General features: G+C 48.4%; 3 protein-coding genes across 3 annotated transcripts; 2 read left to right on the top strand and 1 right to left on the bottom strand.

Moving 5' to 3' along the window:
• Window positions 1-827: 827 nt before the first annotated feature.
• LOC127926946 (serine/threonine-protein kinase SMG1-like) lies at window positions 828-5918 on the top strand (the record flags this gene model as incomplete). Its single annotated transcript, XM_052512572.1, has 4 exons — window positions 828-1054; window positions 3011-3098; window positions 4784-4973; window positions 5914-5918. Coding segments are annotated over 4 exons (510 nt in total), but the record flags the coding sequence as incomplete, so codon positions are not given.
• A 293-nt stretch (window positions 5919-6211) lies between these two features.
• On the bottom strand, window positions 6212-7769 carry LOC127926945 (translation initiation factor IF-2-like). The gene is given in 3 exon segments (XM_052512571.1): window positions 6212-6955; window positions 6958-7346; window positions 7666-7769. Coding segments are annotated over 3 exon segments (774 nt in total). The 3' UTR covers window positions 6212-6674.
• An 838-nt stretch (window positions 7770-8607) lies between these two features.
• LOC127926944 (serine/threonine-protein kinase SMG1-like) lies at window positions 8608-16335 on the top strand. The gene is made up of 5 exons (XM_052512570.1): window positions 8608-8766; window positions 8869-9078; window positions 11667-11804; window positions 12213-12363; window positions 16229-16335. Exons 1-5 carry the CDS (start codon window positions 8608-8610, stop codon window positions 16333-16335), a joined length of 765 nt encoding a protein of 254 aa, XP_052368530.1.
• Window positions 16336-21580: the final 5245 nt, after the last annotated feature.

Genomic DNA, 21580 nt, shown 5'->3' with positions numbered 1-21580 from the left:
TGATATACTATCTAGACATGTTGACACCTAATATACTATCTAGACATACAGGACATGTTGACACCTAATATACTATCTAGACATACAGGACATGTTGACACCTAATATACTATCTAGACATGTTGAAACCTAATATACTATCTAGACATACAGGACGTGTTGAAACCTAATATACTATCTAGACATACAGGACATGAATGTCTCAATAGTATCTATCTAGACCCCCCCGGGGGTTCACATTGAGTTTTTTCCCCCTAGCACCACACAAATGACCAACTTATCAAGCTTTGATTATTTGAACTGGCTGTGTAGTGCTAGGGGGAAACCTGTAAAGGTGTACACAGAGGGGGCCCCAGGACCGAGTTTGTGAAACCCTGGGTTAGAGGACAACATGTAGGAGACCAGAGAGATACATTTTGAAGTGTTGCGTTGTGGTGAAAGTGGGTCTCTAACTTGGGAAGTGTAACAGAACCCCTCACCAATGTTATCAGAATGACGTTGTCCACCTTTACTGGTCCGCTTGTCTTTCTGGCTGATCTCTCTCTCTCTCTCTCCCTTCCTTCCTTCCTTCCTTCCTTCCTTCCTTCCTTCCTTCCTTCCTTCCTTCCTTCCTTCCTTCCTTCCTTCCTTCCTTCCTTCCTTCCTTCCCTCCCTCCCCTCCCTCCCCTTCCTCCCTCCCTCCCTCCCTCCCTTCCTCCCCTCCCTCCCTCCCTCCCTCCCTCCCCTTCCTTCCTCCCCTCCCTCCCTCCCTCCCTCCCTCCCTCCCTCCCCCCCTCCCTTCCTCCCCTCCCTCCCTTCCTCCCCTCCCTTCCTCCCCTCCCTCCCAGGAGCTGAACACTAACTTCCGTCAGATCATCTTCCCGGAGGCTCTACGCTGCATGTTGAAGGGCGAGACCACCCTGGAGACCATGCTGTCGGAGCTGGACCTCTTAGTGGAGCAGTGTGCAGACGGGGTCTCCCTGCAGGGGCTGGCCGACGCCCTGCACACACACCTCCGCAGCGCCGCCATGGGCCTGGAGCACGAGGTGGACACACAGTGTCTCCACATCACCAGGTTAGAACAGAGGAACAGACACTGTCTCCACATCACCAGGTTAGAACAGACACTGTCTCCACATCACCAGGTTAGAACAGACACTGTCTCCACATCACCAGGTTAGAACAGACACTGTCTCCACATCACCAGGTTAGAACAGACACTGTCTCCACATCACCAGGTTAGAACAGACACTGTCTCCACATCACCAGGTTAGAACAGACACTGTCTCCACATCACCAGGTTAGAACAGACACTGTCTCCACATCACCAGGTTAGAACAGACACTGTCTCCACATCACCAGGTTAGAACAGACACTGTCTCCACATCACCAGGTTAGAACAGACACTGTCTCCACATCACCAGGTTAGAACAGACACTGTCTCCACATCACCAGGTTAGAACAGACACTGTCTCCACATCACCAGGTTAGAACAGACACTGTCTCCACATCACCAGGTTAGAACAGACACTGTCTCCACATCACCAGGTTAGAACAGACACTGTCTCCACATCACCAGGTTAGAACAGACACTGTCTCCACATCACCAGGTTAGAACAGGGGAACAGACAGGCAGTAGGGTTCGTGTTAATTGGTTATGTTATATTGCAGGATGTTGTGGGCCCAGTACTGGGAACAGACAGGCAGTAGGGTTCATGTTAATTGGTTATGTTATATTTCAGGATGTTGTGGGCCCAGTACTGGGAACAGACAGGCAGTAGGGTTCGTGTTAATTGGTTATGTTATATTTCAGGATGTTGTGGGCCCAGTACTGGGAACAGACAGGCAGTAGGGTTCGTGTTAATTGGTTATGTTATATTTCAGGATGTTGTGGGCCCAGTACTGGGAACAGACAGGCAGTAGGGTTCGTGTTAATTGGTTATATTTCAGGATGTTGTGGGCCCAGTACTGGGAACAGACAGGCAGTAGGGTTCGTGTTAATTGGTTATGTTATATTGCAGGATGTTGTGGGCCCAGTACTGGGAACAGACAGGCAGTAGGGTTCATGTTAATTGGTTATGTTATATTTCAGGATGTTGTGGGCCCAGTACTGGGAACAGACAGGCAGTAGGGTTCGTGTTATATTGGTTATACTGGGAACAGACAGGCAGTAGGGTTCGTGTTATATATTCAGGATGTTGTGGGCCCAGTACTGGGAACAGACAGGCAGTAGGGTTCGTGTTAATTGGTTATATTATATTTCAGGATGTTGTGGGCCCAGTACTGGGAACAGACAGGCAGTAGGGTTCGTGTTAATTGGTTATGTTATATTTCAGGATGTTGAGGGCCCAGTACTGGGAACAGACAGGCAGTAGGGTTCGTGTTAATTGGTTATATTTCAGGATGTTGTGGGCCCAGTACTGGGAACAGACAGGCAGTAGGGTTCGTGTTAATTGGTTATGTTATATTTCAGGATGTTGTGGGCCCAGTACTGGGAACAGACAGGCAGTAGGGTTCGTGTTAATTGGTTATATTTCAGGATGTTGTGGGCCCAGTACTGGGAACAGACAGGCAGTAGGGTTCGTGTTAATTGGTTATGTTATATTGCAGGATGTTGTGGGCCCAGTACTGGGAACAGACAGGCAGTAGGGTTCGTGTTAATTGGTTATATTTCAGGATGTTGTGGGCCCAGTACTGGGAACAGACAGGCAGTAGGGTTCGTGTTAATTGGTTATGTTATATTGCAGGATGTTGTGGGCCCAGTACTGGGAACAGACAGGCAGTAGGGTTCGTGTTAATTGGTTATGTTATATTGCAGGATGTTGTGGGCCCAGTACTGGGAACAGACAGGCAGTAGGGTTCGTGTTAATTGGTTATGTTATATTTCAGGATGTTGTGGGCCCAGTACTGGGAACAGACAGGCAGTAGGGTTCGTGTTAATTGGTTATGTTATATTTCAGGATGTTGTGGGCCCAGTACTGGGAACAGACAGGCAGTAGGGTTCGTGTTAATTGGTTATGTTACATTGCAGGATGTTGCGGGCCCAGTACTGCCAGCTGATGCAGCCTCCAGGGGCCAGTATGGACACCGTGGGACAGGACTCTCCTAAGATGGGACAGGTTAATTGGTTATATTTCAGGTCAGATGCTGCTGGTGGCCTTCGATGGCATGTTTGCTCAGCTGGAGACCGCCTTCGGGCAGCTCACAGAGAAGGTAACACACCTACTTCCTCAATGTCCTCACTCTTTCTCAATCTCTTTCCTCTCTCAGCCTCTCTTTCTCAATCTCTTTCCCCTCTCTCACCCTCTCTCTTTCTCAATCTCTTTCCCCTCTCTCAGCCTCTCTTTCTCAATCTCTTTCCCCAGTCTCTCACCCTCTCTCTTTCTCAATCTCTTTCCCCTCTCTCACCCTCTCTCTTTCTCAATCTCTTTCCTCTCTCACCCCTCTCTCTTTCTCAATCTCTTTCCCTCTCAGCCTCTCCCTCTCTCTTTCCCCCTCTCAATCTCTTTCTCTCTCACCCTCTCTCTTTCTCAATCTCTTTCCTCTCTCACCCTCTCTCTTTCTCAATCTCTTTCCCCTCTCACCCTCTCTCTTTCTCAATCTCTTTCCTCTCACCCTCTCTCTTTCTCAAGCTCTTTCTCAATCTCTTTCTCAAGCTCTTTCTCAATCTCTTTCCTCTCTCAGCCTCTCTCTTTCTCAATCTCTTTCCTCTCTCACCCTCTCTCTTTCTCAATCTCTTTCCCCTCTCTCAGCCTCTCTCTTTCTCAATCTCTTTCCCCTCTCTCAGCCTCTCTCTTTCTCAATCTCTTTCCCCTCTCTCAGCCCTCTCTCTTTCTCAATCTCTTTCCCCTCTCACCCTCTCTCTTTCTCAATCTCTTTCCCATCTCTCAGCCTCTCTCTTTCTCAATCTCTTTCCCCTCTCAGCCTCTCTCTTTCTCAATCTCTTTCCCCTCCCTCAGCCTTCTCTTTCTCCAATTCCATTTGTTTGTCACTTTTATCTCAGGCTATTCCTCTTCTCACTCCCTTTCTCGATCTCTTCCCCTCTCATTCCATTTGTTTGTCTTTTATCTCAATTCCTTTCTTCTCCCCTCCCGTCTCTCACCCTCTTCTCCACATTCCATTTGTTTGTCAATCTCTTTCCTTTCTTCTCAGCCTCCTCTTTCTCAATGTTATTCCTCTTCACTCCACATTCCATTTGTTTGTCACTTTTATCTCAGGCTTTCCTCTCTCACCCTCCCTCTTTCTCAATCTCTTTCCCCTCTCTCTTTCTCAATCTCTTTCCCCTCTCTCAGCCTCCCGTCTCTTTCTCAATCTTATTCCTCTTCACTCACATTCCATTTGTTTGTCAATCTCAGGCTTTCCCCTTCTTCTCAGCCTCCTCTCTCTCAATGTTATTCCTCTTCACTCCAGCCATTTGTTTGTCACTCATCTCAGGCTATTCTTTCCCCTCTCTCTTTTATTCCTCTTCTCTTTTTGTTTGTCAATCTCACTATTTCCTCTTAAACTCATCTTTGTCTTGTTATTCCTCTTCACTCCCATTCCATTTGTTTGTCACTTTTATCTCAGGCTATTCCTTTCTTCTCACTCCCTCCCTCTCTTAACGATGTTATTCCTCTTCACTCCACATTCCATTTGTTTGTCACTTTTATCTCAGGCTATTCCTTTCTTCTCACTCCCTCCCTTCTCTCAACGATGTTATTCCTCTTCACTCCACATTCCATTTGTTTGTCACTTTTATCTCAGGCTATTCCTTTCTTCTCACACCCTCCCGTCTCTCATCAATGTTATTTCCTCTCCTCTCTAGATGATTTCCATGGAGGTGCCGCCGGCGTGGCGGAAGGTGGATGTGATGCGTGAGGCGCGGGCGGCCCAGGTCCATTTCTTCCACAGCGGTCCTCACAGACATGTTCTGGAGGAGATCTTCTTCCTCAAGAGACTCCAAACCATCAGGGAGTTTTTCAGGCTGTGTGGATCCTTCGCTCAGACACTCTCTGGTGAGAATACTGATGGCTTTATAGTCTCTCTGTGTGGATCCTTCACTCAGACACTCTCTGGTGAGAATACTGATGGCTTTATAGTCTCTCTGTGTGGATCCTTCGCTCAGACACTCTCTGGTGAGAATACTGATGGCTTTATAGTCTCTCTGTGTGGATCCTTCGCTCAGACACTCTCTGGTGAGAACACTGACTTTATAGTCTCTCTGTGTGGATCCTTCGCTCAGACACTGGTGAGAATACTGATGGCTTTATAGTCTCTCTGTGTGGATCCTTCACTCAGACACTCTGGTGAGAATACTGATGGCTTTATAGTCTCTCTGTGTGGATCCTTCGCTCAGACACTCTCTGGTGAGAATACTGACTTTATAGTCTCTCTGTGTGGATCCTTCACTCAGACACTCTCTGGTGAGAACACTGACTTTATAGTCTCTCTGTGTGGATCCTTCGGTCAGACACTCTCTGGTGAGAATACTGATGGCTTTATAGTCTCTCTGTGTGGATCCTTCGCTCAGACACTCTGGTGAGAATACTGATGGCTTTATAGTCTCTCTGTGTGGATCCTTCACTCAGACACTCTGGTGAGAATACTGATGGCTTTATAGTCTCTCTGTGTGGATCCTTCACTCAGACACTCTCTGGTGAGAATACTGATGGCTTTATAGTCTCTCTGTGTGGATCCTTCACTCAGACACTCTCAGACACTGAGAGTGTAGACACTCTCTGGTGAGAATACTGAGGTGTGGATCCTAGTGGTTAGAATACTGATGGCTTTATAGGTGGCCTTCACTCAGACATTCTCTGGTGAGGGTGGATCCTTCACTCAGACACTCTCTGGTCTGTTGAGAATACTGATTTTATAGTCTCTCTGTGTGGATCCTTCAGACACTCTCTGGTGAGAATACTGATGGCTTTATAGTCTCTCTGTGCCTTCACTCAGGGTGAGAATAGACACTTAGAGTGTAGAGGCGGAGAATACAGGGTAGCCTAGTGGTTAGAGTGTAGAGGCGGCAGGGTAGCCTAGTGGTTAGAGTGTAGAGGCGGCAGGGTAGCCAAGTGGTTAGAGTGTAGAGGTGGCAGGGTAGCCTAGTGGTTAGAGTGTAGAGGCGGCAGGGTAGCCTGGTGGTTAGAGTGCCAGGTGGTTAGGTGTAGAGGCGGCAGGGTAGCCTAGTGGTTAGAGTGCAGAGGCGGCAGGGTAGCCAAGTGGTTAGAGTGTAGAGGCGGCAGCGTAGCCTGGTGGTTAGAGTGTAGAGGCGGCAGGGTAGCCTGGTGGTTAGAGTGTAGAGGCGGCAGGGTAGCCTGGTGGTTAGAGTGTAGAGGCGGCAGGGTAGCCTGGTGGTTAGAGTGTAGAGGCGGCAGGGTAGCCTAGTGGTTAGAGTGTAGGTGGCGGCAGGGTAGCCTAGTGGTTAGAGCGTTGGACTAGTAACCGAAAGGTTGCAAGTTCAAATCCCCCAGCTGACAAGGTACAAATCTGTCGTTCTGCCCCTGAACAGGCAGTTAACCCACTGTTCCTCGGCCGTCATTGAAAATAAGAATTTGTTCTTAACTGACTTGCCTAGTTAAATAAAGGTCAAAATAAATCAAAACAGATACTTATCAGGATATTATTATTGACAATATATCGTACCGTTTTGACGATTGCTAGTTGACTGTTCCTGCTCCAGAACTCCAGGATGTTCTCTCAGCTTGTTCTCCAACTGTCTAAAATGGAGCCAGTTGGTTTTCAGCACCGCTATCTCCATGGCTTCTGTCTCCATGGCTTCTGTCTCCGCGGCTTCTGTCTCCGCGGCTTCTGTCTCCACGGCTTCTGTCTCCACGGCTTCTGTCTCCGCGGCTTCTGTCTCCGCGGCTTCTGTCTCCGCGGCTTCTGTCTCCGCGGCTTCTGTCTCCGCGGCTTCTGTCTCCGCGGCTTCTGTCTCCACGGCTTCTGTCTCCACGGCTTCTGTCTCCACGGCTTCTGTCTCCGCGGCTTCTGTCTCCGCGCTTCTGTCTCCACGGCTTCTGTCTCCGCGGCTTCTGTCTCCGCGGCTTCTGTCTCCGCGGCTTCTGTCTCCGCGGCTTCTGTCTCCGCGGCTTCTGTCTCCGCGGCTTCTGTCTCCGCGGCTTCTGTCTCCGCGGCTTCTGTCTCCGCGGCTTCTGTCTCCGCGGCTTCTGTCTCCGCGGCTTCTGTCTCCGCGGCTTCTGTCTCCGCGGCTTCTGTCTCCGCGGCTTCTGTCTCCGCGGCTTCTGTCTCCGCGGCTTCTGTCTCCGCGGCTTCTGTCTCCGCGGCTTCTGTCTCCGCGGCTTCTGTCTCCGCGGCTTCTGTCTCCGCGGCTTCTGTCTCCATGGCTTCTGTCTCCGCGGCTTCTGTCTCCGCGGCTTCTGTCTCCGCGGCTTCTGTCTCCGGGCTTCTGTCTCCGCGGCTTCTGTTTCCGCGGCTTCTGTCTCCATGGCTTCTGTCTCCGCGGCTTCTGTCTCCATGGCTTCTGTTTCCGCGGCTTCTGTCTCCATGGCTTCTGTTTCCGCGGCTTCTGTCTCCATGGCTTCTGTTTCCGCGGCTTCTGTCTCCATGGCTTCTGTTTCGCGGCTTCTGTCTCCAAGACGGCTTCTGTCTCCACGGCTTCTGTCTCCGCGGCTTCTGTCTCCAGACGGCTTCTGTCTCCGCGGCTTCTGTCTCCGCGGCTTCTGTCTCTATGGCTTCTGTCTCCGCGGCTTCTGTCTCCCGCGGCTTCTGTCTCCGCGGCTTCTGTCTCCGCGGCTTCTGTCTCCGCGGCTTCTGTCTCCGCGGCTTCTGTCTCCAGCGGCTTCTGTCTCCATGCGGCTTCTGTCTCCGCGGCTTCTGTCTCCGCGGCTTCTGTTCCAGCGGCTTCTGTCTCCGCGGCTTCTGTCTCCGCGGCTTCTGTCTCCGCAGGCTTCTGTCTCCGCGGCTTCTGTCTCCGCGGCTTCTGTCTCCGCGGCTTCTGTCTCCGCGGCTTCTGTCTCCCTCCGCGGCTTCTGTCTCCGCGGCTTCTGTCTCCGCGGCTTCTGTCTCCGCGGCTTCTGTCTCCGCGGCTTCTGTCTCCCGGCTTCTGTCTCAAGGCTTCTGTCTCAGAGGCTTCTGTCTCCGCGGCTTCTGTCTCCGCTGGCTTCTGTCTCCGCGGCTTCTGTCTCCGCGGCTTCTGTCTCCGCGGCTTCTGTCTCCGCGGCTTCTGTCTCCGCGGCTTCTGTCTCCGCGGCTTCTGTCTCCGCGGCTTCTGTCTCCGCGGCTTCTGTCTCCGCGGCTGACCTAATCTTGTTTTCTCTCGTCTCTCTGCAGCAGACGTTTAGTGAGCAGTATGTTTGGAACATCGAATCACAATAGAAATCTCTATGGAATAGTAATCCATAAAGACTCGTAGGAATCTAAATACATATCGTATCTCCACCTATGTATCATCATAATATTGTATCGCGGGTCCCTGGCAATTCCCAGCCTTATGAAACGGTATCTGAAACATTATATATATAGTGTCGTTTGACCCCCTCTCTCTCCCCCTCCCTCCCTCCCTCCCAGGTGACGTGCCCCCAGTGTCTGAGGACCCTCCTCCCTCCAACGGCCCAGTAGTGGGTCTGGGGGTGGGGGTCTAACCAGGTCCCGTGTTCCGGGCGGCGGCCGGTGGTAGTGAGCGAGGAGCAGATGACCCGGCCCATCAAGGCGTTCACAGCGGAGTTTGTCCGTCAGATGCTGATTGGTCTTCCCACCCAGACCCTGGGTCTGTCTCTCTGCAGCACTCTGTCCGCCCTGGGTCTGGATCTCACCGCGCAGGTGGAGGCCAAGGACCTGTCCGACGGCAAGGTGGGAAGGAGGCCGTGTTTACGGACCTGATCCATCAAAACGTTATGTCGTCTTCATACATGTTTAGTGCTGATTTTAAACGTGTGGTTGTTAATTGTCCAGGTGTCGCTGGATGAGTTGTGTAAGCAGACGGTGGTGCAGGGTCTGGGCGCAGGCCGTATGTCTCAGCTGCTACTGAACAGAGGCACGGTGCTGGCGTCCTCCTACGACACGGCCTGGAAGAAACTGGACCTGCTCAGACGCCTGGAGACCAGCCTGGACGCTGCCAAGGTCTCCCTGCAACGCACCCAGCTACACATCACCATGTTCCAGGTGAGAGGAGGGGTGGGGGTTAACCATGTCCTGTCTCTGTGTGTCCCAGTGTGAGAGGAGGGGGGTGGGGGTTAACCATGTCCTGTCTCTGTGTGTCCCAGTGTGAGAGGAGGGGTGGGGGGGGTTAACCATGTCCTGTCTCTGTGTGTCCCAGTGTGAGAGGAGGGGTGGGGGGTTAACCATGTCCTGTCTCTGTGTGAGAGGAGGGGGTGGGGTTAACCCTGTCCTGTCTCTGTGTGAGAGGAGGGGGGGGGGGTTAACCCTGTCCTGTCTCTGTGTGAGAGGGGGGGTGGGGGGTTAACCCTGTCCTGTCTCTGTGTGAGAGGAGGGGTGGGGGGGGTTAACCCTGTCCTGTCTCTGTGTGAGAGGAGGGGTGGGGGGGGTTAACCCTGTCCTGTCTCTGTGTGAGAGGAGGGGTGGGGGTTAACCCTGTCCTGTCTCTGTGTGAGAGGAGGGATATATATATATATATATACACACACGAGTATATGGACACCCATTAGAATGTGTGGATTCGGCTATTTAAGCCACAAAGTGTTGCTGACAGGTGTATAAAATCAAGCACACCGCCATGCAATCTCCATAGACAAGCGTTGGCAATAGAATGGCCCGTACTGAAGAACTCAGTGACTCAACGTGGCACCGTCATAGGATGCCACCTTTCCAACAAGTCAGCTGGTCAAACTTCTGCCCAGCGAGAGCTGCCCCCGGTCAACTGTGAGTGCTGTTATTGTGAAGTGGAAACCTCTAGGAGCAACAACGGCCCAGTCGCGAAGTGGTAGGCCACACAAGCTCCCAGAACAGGACCGCAGAGTACTGAAGCGTGTAGCTCTTAAGAATCGTCAGTCCTCGGTTGCAACACTCACTGCTGAGTTCCCAACTGCCTTCTGGAAGCAACGTCGGCACAAGAACTGTTCGTCGAGCTTCATGAAATGGGTTTTTCCATGGCAGAGCAGCCGCACAGCAAGCCTAAGATCACCATGCGTAATGCCAAGCGTCTAGGCTGGAGTGATGTGAAGCACGCCACCTCTGGACTCTGGAGCAGTGGAAAGGTTTTCTCTGGAGGGATGAATCACGCTTCACCATCTGTCAGCCCGATGGACGAATCTGGGTTTGGCGGATGCCAGGAGAACGCTACCTGCCCCAATGCATAGTGACAACTGTAAAGTTTGGTGGAGGAGGAATAATGGGCTGGGGCTGTTTTTCATGGTTCAGGTCCCTTAGTTCCAGTGAAGGGAAATCTTAACTCTACAGCATACAATGACATTCTAGAAGATTCTGTGCTTCCAACTTTGTGGCAACAGTTTGGGGAAGTCCCTTTCCTGTTTCAGCATGACAAATCCCCCGTGCACAAAGCCAGGTCCATACAGAAATTGTTTTTCGAGCTCAGTCTGGAAGATCTTGACTGGCCTGCACAGAGCCCTGACCTCAACCCCATCGGACACCTCTGGGATGAATTGGAACGCTGACTGTGAGCCAGGCCTAATGCCTCCAACATCAGTGCCCGACCTCCCTAAGGCTCTTGTGGCTGAATGGAAACAAGTCCCAGAAGAGTGGGGGCAGCAATGTTCCAACATCTAGTGGAAAGCCTTCCCAGAAGAGTGGGGGCTGTTATAGCAGCAATGTTCCAACATCTAGTGGAAAGCCTTCCTCGAAGAGTTGGGGGCTGTTATAGCAACAATGTTCCAACATCTAGTGGAAAGCCTTCCTAGAAGAGTGGAGGCTGTTATAGCAGCAATGTTCCAACATCTAGTGGAAAGCCTTCCCAGAAGAGTGGAGGCTGTTATAGCAGCAAAGGGGGGACCAACTCCGTATTAATGCCTGTGATTTTGGAATGAGACGTTTTGACGATCAGGTGTCCACATACTGTTGGTCATGGAGAGTACATGGTTCTGTCACAGGAGATAATGTGTTATCACATTTCATAACGGTTTTAAAACCATTACCTTCACTCCAGATTGCTGTATCAGCCAGTAGACCGTTCTAGAACAAGTATATATCAAGTTTATATCGTCATGACAACGTATATACAGTATGTGCTCAATCTACAGTGTACCAAATTATTCAACCAAGTACCATCTCGTAATGCGTCCCTTTGTGTCTGAGGCACGGGCCCTTGTTGCCGTTCTCTGCACTCTCTCTGGGTAGCAGAGTTGCACGTTTTTGTTTTTACAGCTAGCTAGCTACTTCACATGCTGATATTGACTTTGGTATTATTCTGTGTAGCTACGTTTGCTAGCTGGCCAACCCCAGAGAGAGCATTGTATTGTGGGTTTTGTAGTCGACTTGAGCTGAAAACAGATTTTCACATGTTGCTACCAACCTTGTTAAGACGACAAAAAATGAAATATTAATTCACAAAAATAAATATTGTTAATCTTAGAGCTTCAAGATTTTCACATGTGTTATTCCTTCAACACTTGAGCTGCAACAGATTTTCACTGTTGCTACGACGACAAAATTAAAATATTCCTTCACAAAAAAAACATTGTTTTCACGTATCAGTGTTATTTAACACTGTTAATCATAGGAAGTAGTGTTTTTGGGATGGATTTAACCTTTAACCCCGTCCTCTGTCTGTGTTCCAGTGGCAGCATGAGGACGTGCTCGGCCCTAGGACCCAGCCGATGAGTGTGAGCCCTCCTCCTCGCTCCATCATCCTCAGTAGCATGAAGAAGAAGCTTTACAAACTCAGCCAGGACGAGGCGGCCATCGCTGCTGTCCAGGTCAGTCATCACCAATTATCATTTATGTTTTTTATTTCACCTTATTTAACTTGGCAAGTCAGTTGAGAACAAATCATTTTTTACAATGACGGCCGAGGAACAGTGGGGTTAACTGCCTTGTTCAGGGGGCAGAATGACAGATTTTTACCTTGTCAGCTCGGGGATTCGATCCAGCAACCTTCAGTTACTTGCCCAACGGCTACCTGACCAACCACTAGGCTACCTGCTGACCAATCTGGCAACCTCTAACCACTAGACCTGCCTCCTCTAGGCTAACTAACCTTGATAGCTAACTAGACCGTTACTCTTAGCTACTCCTGTAAATAAAATGCTCTCTTTTCTCTCTGGTCTGAGTCCTTTAATGACTGTGTGTCTGTGTTTTTTTAATTGATCTGTCCTCTCCTGCAGGAGAAGCTGGCATCACTAGAGGGCAGTATAGAGCAGCGTCTGAAGTGGGCCGGAGGGGGCTGTGCCCTGGCTCCAGTGCTCCAGGACTTTGATCTGACCATCGCAGAGCGCCGCCCTCGTGGCCCGGGAGAGCCAGCTGCGTACCAGCCAGGTACACCACCCACGCTGCCCACCTTCTGGGTTTACGTCTCCACCTTCTGGGTTTACGTCCACCTTTCCTGGGTTTATGTCCACCTTCTGGGTTTACGTCCACCTCCACCTTCTGGGTTTACGTCTCCACCTTCCTGGGTTTATGTCTCCACCTTCTGGGTTTACTCTCACACTTTCCCACCTTCTGGGTTTACGTCTCCACCTTTCCTGGGTTTATGTCTCCACCTTCTGGGTTTACGTCCCACCTTCTGGGTTTACGTCTCCACCTTCTGGGTTTACCTTTCCTGGGTTTACGCTTCCTGGGTTTACGCCTCCACCTTCTGGGTTTACGCGTTCCACCTTTCCTGGGTTTACGTCTCCACCTTTCTGGGTTTACGTCTCCACCTTCTGGGTTTACGTCTCCACCTTCTGGGTTTACGTCTCCACCTTCCTGGGTTTACGTCTCCACCTTTCCTGGGTTTACGTCTCCACCTTCTGGGTTTACGTCTCCACCTTCTGGGTTTACGTCTCACACCTTCTGGGTCTCCACCTTTCCTGGGTTTACGTCTCCACCTTCTGGGTTTACTCCTGGGTTTACGTCTCCACCTTCCTGGGTTTACGTCTCACCTTTCCTGGGTTTACGTCTCCACCTTCTGGGTTTACGTCTCCACCTTCTGGGTCGTCTCCACCTTCTGGGTTTACCTTCTGGTTTACGCTCCACCTTTCCTGGGTTTACGTCTCCTTCTTCTCTGGGTTTACGTCTCCACCTTTCTGGGTCTCCCACCTTCTGGGTTTACGTCTCACACCTTCTGGGGTTACGTCTCCACCTTTCTGGGTTTACGCTGGGTTTACGTCCACCTTTCCTGGGCTTACGCCTTTCCTGGGTTTACGCTCCACCTTTCCTGGGTTTCCACGTCTCCACCTTCTGGGTTTACGGGGTTTACGTCTCCACCTTCTGGGTTTACGCCTCCACCTTCTGGGTTTACGTCTCCACCTTCTGGGTTTACGTCTCCACCTTCCTGGGGTTACGTCTCCACCTTCTGGGTTTACGTCTCCACCTTCTGGGTTTACGTCCCCACCTTCCTGGGTTTACGTCTCCACCTTTCTGGGTTTACGTCTCCACCTTCTGGGTTTACGTCTCCACCTTCTGGGTTTACGTCTCCACCTTTCCTGGGTTTACGTCTCCACCTTCTGGGTTTACGTCTCCACCTTCTGGGTTTACGTCTCCACCTTTCCTGGGTTTACGTCTCCACCTTCTGGGTTTACGTCTCCACCTTCTGGGTTTACGTCTCCACCTTTTCTGGGTTTACGTCTCCACCTTCTGGGTTTACGCTCCACCTTTCGTCTCCACCTTCTGGGTTTACGTCTCCACCTTTCTGGGTTTACGTCTCCACCTTCTGGGTTTACCTTTCCTGGGTTTACTCCACCTTCTGGGTTTACGTCTCCACCTTCCTGGGTTTACGTCTCCACCTTCTGGGTTTACGTCTCCACCTTCTGGGTTTACGTCTCCACCTTTTCCTGGGTTTACGTCTCCACCTTCTGGGTTTACGTCTCCACCTTCTGGGTTTACGTCTCACCTTCTGGGTTTACGTCTCCACCTTTCCTGGGTTTACGTCTCCACCTTTCTGGGTTTACGTCTCCACCTTCTGGGTCTCCACCTTCTGGGTTTACGTCTCCACCTTTCCTGGGTTTACGTCTCCACCTTTCCTGGGTTTACGTCCCACCTTCCTGGGTTTTTCACGTCTCCACCTTTCCTGGGTTTACGTCTCCACCTTTCCTGGGTTTACGTCTCCACCTTTCCTGGGTTTACGTCTCCACCTTCCTGGGTTTACGTCTCCACCTTCTGGGTTTCACGTCTCCACCTTTCTGGGTTTACGTCCCACCTTTCCTGGGTTTACGTCTCCACCTTCTGGGTTTACGTCTCCACCTTCTGGGTTTACGTCTCCACCTTCTGGGTTTACGTCTCCACCTAGTATATTCTTTCGATTTAGTTTATTGTAGCAAAAACAAAATCTTTCATTTTAGTTTGTGGCAAAAACCTAAAAGATTGTGTTCTGTCAAGTAAACATGGATTCCCTATTGAGAAACAATATACACTGAACCAAAGTATAAAGGCAACATGTAAAGTGTTTCATGAGCTGAAATAAAAGATCCCAGAAATGTTCCATACGCACAAAAAGCTTATTTCTCTCAAATGTTGTGCACAAATTAGTTTACATCCCTGTTAGTGAGCGTTTATCCTTTATCCATCCACCTGACAGGTGTGGAATATCAAGAAGCCGATTAAACAGCATGATCATTTCACAGGTGCACCTTGTGCTGGGGACAATAAAAGGCTGTAGTTTTGTCACACAACACAATGCCACAGATGTCTCAAGTTTTGAGGGTGCGTGCAATTGGCATACTGACTGCAGGAATGTTGCCAGATAATGTTAGCTAATTTCTCTACCGTAAGCTGCCGCAACGTTGTTCTAAAGAATTTGGCAGTATGTCCAACCGGCCTCAACCACAGACCATGTGTATGGTGTCGTGTGGGCAAGCGGTTTGCTGATGTGAACAGAGTGCCCCATGGTGATGGTGGGGTTATGGTATGGGCAGGCATAAGCTACGGACAATGAACACAATGGCATTTTATCGATGGCAATTTGAATGCACGGAGATACCGTGATGAGATCCTGAGGCCCATTGTCGTGCCATTCATCCACCGCCATCATCGTTTCATTACGACAATGCAGATTCCATGTTGCAAGGATCTGAACACAATTCCTGCAAGCTGAAAATGTTCTTCCATGGCCTGCATACTCACCAGACATGTCACCCATTGAGCATGTTTGGGATGCTCTGGATCGACGTGTTTATGACAGTGTGTTCCAATATCCAGCAACTTTGAACAGCAGTGGGACAACGTTCCACAATCAACAGCCTGATCAACTCTATGTGAAGGAGATGTGTTGCGCTGCCTGAGGAAAACGGTCACACCAGATACTGATCCACGCCCCTACCTTTTTTCCCTTTTTTTTTTTTTAAGGTATCTGTGACCAACCGATGCATATCTGTATTCCCAGTCATGTGAAATTCATAGATTAGGACCTAATGAATTTATTTCAATAGACTGATTTCCTTATATGAACTGTAACGCACTAAAACATTTAGAAATTGTTGCATGTTCATTTATATTTGTTCAGTATAGAATTGCAGGGGGGTTAAAATACAAAAGTAATTCAGGGGGAGGACCCACCAGACCCCCCTGCAATATCGTGCACTCCCACTTTTATACAAAGTCAGACCAGAATAAGGCTCTACTACCTATTGTTCCTGCAGTGAGGTACTCAACATCTTCATCGAATGTTTTCATAATTTACCTGAAGAGAATCGCTAACAATCAGTAGTAGCCTACCGGTATGCAAATTAGGGAGTAAATGAACAGCTCTCTCACCGATTCGGTTCACATTAAACATCCCGTTCAAAAAGAGCTGTTTTGTTTTTGAAACAACCAAGTCTAATGTCACAAGTCTACACCGATGAGTCACTTCAGAGGTCACTGACAAGCCTCGACACGGGCTTCCAATCCTAGTTCAATACAAACCAGATATTTAGGTTTTACGTGTCCCGACGCGATACCATGAACATATAAACGACGTTGAATGATTTATGAATAGGAAAAGGGATATTAAAGGATTGAATTATTCAGTCAGTCAGACAACTTTTTGTTATAAAACGAGTCAACGCTTGTTGTTCTGGTCGTCAATCAAAGCACAATTACCAAAGGCCTATTACCCAACACCCTGGTTGCCAAGTCTTATGAAACACACGAGGGGAAATGAGTGAATGTGATGTTAAACAAAGCCTGTGTGTCCGTGTATGCTGCTGATTCACCCTGATGTCAGCCACCACATCCACGAAACTCCTGATGTCAGCCAACACATCCAGGGAAGTCACTGAAACCCTGATGTCAGCCAGCCACCACAGCCAACACATCCAGGGAAGTCACTGAAACCCTGATGTCAGCCAACACATCCAGGGGGAAGTCACTGAAACCCTGATGTCAGCCACCACATCCAGGGAAGTCACTGAAACCCTGATGTCAGCCACCACATCCAGGGAAGTCACTGAAACCCTGATGTCAGCCACCACATCCAGGGAAGTCACTGAAACCCTGATGTCAGCCAACACATCACTGAGATGTCAGCCAACACGCCCAGGGAAGTCACTGAAACCCTGATGATGGGAAGTCACTGAAACCCTGAACACACGTCCAGGGAAGTCACTGAAACCCTGATGTCAGCCACCACATCCAGGGAAGTCACAAACCCTGATGTCAGCCAAGTCACTGAAACCCTGATGTCAGCCAACACATCAGGAAGTCACTGAAACCCTGATGTCAGCCACCACATCCAGGGGAAGTCACCGTCAGCCAACACGCCCAGGGAAGTCACCCCTGATGTCAGCCAACACATCCAGGGGGAAGTCACTGAAACCCTGATGTCAGCCAACACATCCAGGGAAGTCACTGGGAAACCCTGAACAAGGAGTTGCAGTGTGTTTAGGGAGTAGCTGACCAGTAATTAACTGCTCCTGATCCAAGAGATTTATATTTGGGACAAATCATTCCCTGAGCTGGAAGGAATGTGCTTTTCAAATAAATAAACATTTAAAAAATGGATAAAGCAAAACCTCACCGTTCAACGCCTCTCCCTATTTGACCTAAATATTTGTTTGTGTATGTATTGATATGTAGGGTTATGTATCATTTTTAAAAATGTATGGGTTTTGTGCTTGAGCTGTTCTTGTCTGTAATGTTCTGTTTATGTTTCGTGTTTTGTGTGGAACCCAGGAAGAGTAGCTTCTGCTTTCACAACCGCTAAAGGGGATCCTAATGAAACGCCGCAAAACAATAAAAGTGTATTTCAACTCTTCGTTACCATGTAAACGGGACGTGTAAATTCATTCACAGGAGAGACGATGAAGACTCGTATCATGCTCTCCCTCCTCCGTGAGAAAGAAATTTGAGCGCAGCCAACCACAGTCTACAAAAATAACACCCCGGCACCGAGGCGGGGACAGAGAACAGACTGACAAAACGGCAGTGTTTCCTGCCGACGCTCTGTGACTGACAGCCGACTGTCCTATCAACACTAGACGATACATATCGGTCATTCTAGCGGGAGAAGGCTAAACTGACATTTCTGACTAGTGATACATATCGGTCATTCTAGCGGGAGAAGGCTAAACTGACATTTCTGACTAGTGATACATATCGGTCATTCTAGCGGGAGAAGGCTAAACTGACATTTCTGACTAGTGATACATATCGGTCATTCTAGCGGGGAGAAGGCTAAACTGACATTTCTGACTAGTGATACATATCGGTCATTCTAGCGGGAGAAGGCTAAACTGACATTTCTGACTAGTGATACATATCGGTCATTCTAGCGGGAGAAGGCTAAACTGACATTTCTGACTAGTGATACATATCGGTCATTCTAGCGGGAGAAGGCTAAACTGACATTTCTGACTAGTGATACATATCGGTCATTCTAGCGGAGAAGGCTAAACTGACATTTCTGACTAGTGATACATATCGGTCATTCTAGCGGGAGAAGGCTAAACTGACATTTCTGACTAGTGATACATATCGGTCATTCTAGCGGGAGAAGGCTAAACTGACATTTCTGACTAGTGATACATATCGGTCATTCTAGCGGGAGAAGGCTAAACTGACATTTCTGACTAGTGATACATATCGGTCATTCTAGCGGGAGAAGGCTAAACTGACATTTCTGACTAGTGATACATAGCATCGGTCATTCTAGCGGAGAAGCTAAAACTGACATTTCTGACTAGTGATACATATCGGTCATTCTAGCGGAGAAGGCTAAACTGACATTTCTGACTAGTGATACATATCGGTCATTCTAGCGGGAGAAGGCTAAACTGACATTTCTGACTAGTGATACATATCGGTCATTCTAGCGAGGAGGCTAAACTGACATTTCTGACTAGTGATACATATGGTCATTCTAGCGGGAGAAGGCTAAACTGACATTTCTGACTCAGTGATACATATCGGTCATTCTAGCGGAGAAGGCTAAACTGACATTTCTGACGGAGTGATACATATCGGTCATTCTAGCGGGAGAAGGCTAAACGGCATTTCTGACTAGTGATACATATCGGTCATTCTAGCGGGAGAAGGCTAAACTGACATTTCTGACTAGTGATACATATCGGTCATTCTAGCGGGAGAAGGCTAAACTGACATTTCTGACTAGACGATACATATCGGTCATTCTAGCGGGAGAAGGCTAAACTGACATTTCTGACTAGTGATACATATCGGTCATTCTAGCGGGAGAAGGCTAAACTGACATTTCTGACTAGTGATACATATCGGTCATTCTAGCGGGAGAAGGCTAAACTGACATTTCTGACTAGTGATACATATCGGTCATTCTAGCGGGAGAAGGCTAAACTGACATTTCTGACTAGTGATACATATCGGTCATTCTAGCGGGAGAAGGCTAAACTGACATTTCTGACTAGTGATACATATCGGTCATTCTAGCAGGAGAAGGCTAAACTGACATTTCTGACTAGACGATACATATCGGTCATTCTAGCGGGAGAAGGCTAAACTGACATTTCTGACGAGACGATACATATCGGTCATTCTAGCAGGAGAAGGCTAAACTGACATTTCTGACTAGACGATACATATCGGTCATTCTAGCGGGAGAAGGCTAAACTGACATTTCTGACTAGTGATACATATCGGTCATTCTAGCAGGAGAAGGCTAAACTGACATTTCTGACTAGTGATACATATCGGTCATTCTAGCGGGAGAAGGCTAAACTGACATTTCTGACTAGACGATACATATCGGTCATTCTAGCGGGAGAAGGCTAAACTGACATTTCTGACTAGTGATACATATCGGTCATTCTAGCGGGAGAAGGCTAAACTGACATTTCTGACTAGTGATACATATCGGTCATTCTAGCGGGAGAAGGCTAAACTGACATTTCTGACTAGTGATACATATCGGTCATTCTAGCGGGAGAAGGCTAAACTGACATTTCTGACTAGTGATACATATCGGTCATTCTAGCGGGAGAAGGCTAAACTGACATTTCTGACTAGTGATACATATCGGTCATTCTAGCGGGAGAAGGCTAAACTGACATTTCTGACTAATTGATACATATCGGTCATTCTAGCGGGAGAAGGCTAAACGACATTTCTGACTAGTGATACATATCGGTCATTCTAGGAGAAGGCTAAACTGACATTTCTGACTAGTGATACATATCGGTCATTCTAGCGGGAGAAGGCTAAACTGACATTTCTGACGAGACGATACATATCGGTCATTCTAGCGGGAGAAGGCTAAGTGACATTTTCTAACTAGACGATACATATCGGTCATTCTAGCGGGAGAAGGCTAAACTGACATTTCTAACTAGTGATACATATCGGTCATTTGGAGAAGGCTAAACTGACATTTCTGACTAGACGATACATATCGGTCATTCTAGCGGGGAGGAGGCTAAGCTGACATTTCTGACTAGTGATATCGGTCATTCTAGCGAGAAGGCTAAACTGACATTTCTGACTAGGCTTGATACATATCGGTCATTCTAGCGGGAGAAGGCTAAACTGACATTTCTGACTAGACGATACATATCGGTCATTCTTGCGGGAAAAGGCTAAGCAGACATTTCTGACGAGGACGATACATATCGGTCATTCTAGCAGGAGAAGGCTAAACTGACATTTCTGACTAGACGATACATATCGGTCATTCTAGCGGAGAAGACTAAACTGACATTTCTGACGAGACATAGGTCATTCTAGCGGGATAAACACATTTCCTGGCCGAGACATATCGGTCATTCTAGCGGGAGAAGGCTAAACTGACATTTCTGACTAGGTCATTCTAGATACATTTCTGACGAGACATATCGGTCATTCTAGCAGGAGAAGGCTAAACTGACATTTCTGACTATCGTCATTCTAGACACATTTCTGATACATATCGGTCCATTCTAGCGGGAGAAGGCTAAACTGACATTTCTAACTGACTACATATCGTGCGGGAAAGGCTAAACTGACATTTCCTAACTAATTGATACATCGGTCATTCTAGCGGGAGAAAGGCTAAACTGACATTTCTGACTGAGGAACGTACATATCGGTCATTCTAGCGGGAGGAGGCTAAACTGACATTTCTGACTAGTGATACATATCGGTCATTCTAACGGGGAGAAGGCTAAACTGACATTTCTGACTAGACGATACATATCGGTCATTCTAGCGAGAAGGCTAAACTGACATTTCTGACTAGACGATACATATCGGTCATTCTTGCGGGGAAAAAGCTAAACTGACATTTCTGACGAGACGATACATATCGGTCATTCACAACTGAGAGAAGGCTAGACATTTCTGACGAGACATATCGGTCATTCTAGCGGAGCTAAACTGACATTTCTGACGAGACATATCGGTCATTCTAGCGGGGAGAAGGCTATCGGTCATATCGGTCATTCTAGCGGGAGAAGGCTAAAACTGACATTTCTGACTAGACGATACATATCGGTCATTCTAGCAGGAGAAGGCTAAACTGACATTTCTGCATTTCTGACTAGTGATACATATCGGTCATTCTAGCGGGAGAAGGCTAAACTGACATTTCTGACTAGTGATACATATCGGTCATTCTAGCGGGAGAAGGCTAAACTGACATTTCTGACTAGTGATACATATCGGTCATTCTAGCGGGAGAAGGCTAAACTGACATTTCTAACTAGTGATACTGATTCTAGCGGGGAGTGATTTCTGACTAGACGATACATATCGGTCATTCTAGCGGGGAGAAGGCTAAACTGACATTTCTGACTAGTGATACATATCGGTCATTCTAGCGGGAGAAGGCTAAACTGACATTTCTGACTAGTGATACATATCGGTCATTCTAGCGGAGAAGGCTAAACTGACATTTCTGACTAGTGATACATATCGGTCATTCTAGCGGAGAAGGCTAAACTGACATTTCTGACTAGTGATACATATCGGTCATTCTAGCGGGAGAAGGCTAAACTGACATTTCTGACTAGTGATACATATCGGTCATTCTAGCGGGAGAAGGCTAAGCTGACATTTCTGACTACATATCGGTCATTCTATAAATGACATTTCTAACTAGGTCATTCTAGCAGGAGAAGGCTAAACTGACATT

The sequence above is a fragment of the Oncorhynchus keta genome, unplaced genomic scaffold (genome assembly GCF_023373465.1).
Source record: "Oncorhynchus keta strain PuntledgeMale-10-30-2019 unplaced genomic scaffold, Oket_V2 Un_contig_8712_pilon_pilon, whole genome shotgun sequence".
NCBI lineage: Eukaryota > Metazoa > Chordata > Actinopteri > Salmoniformes > Salmonidae > Oncorhynchus > Oncorhynchus keta.
The sequence above is the reverse complement of the archived record's forward strand: the minus strand, read 5'-3'. Positions and strand labels throughout refer to the sequence as shown.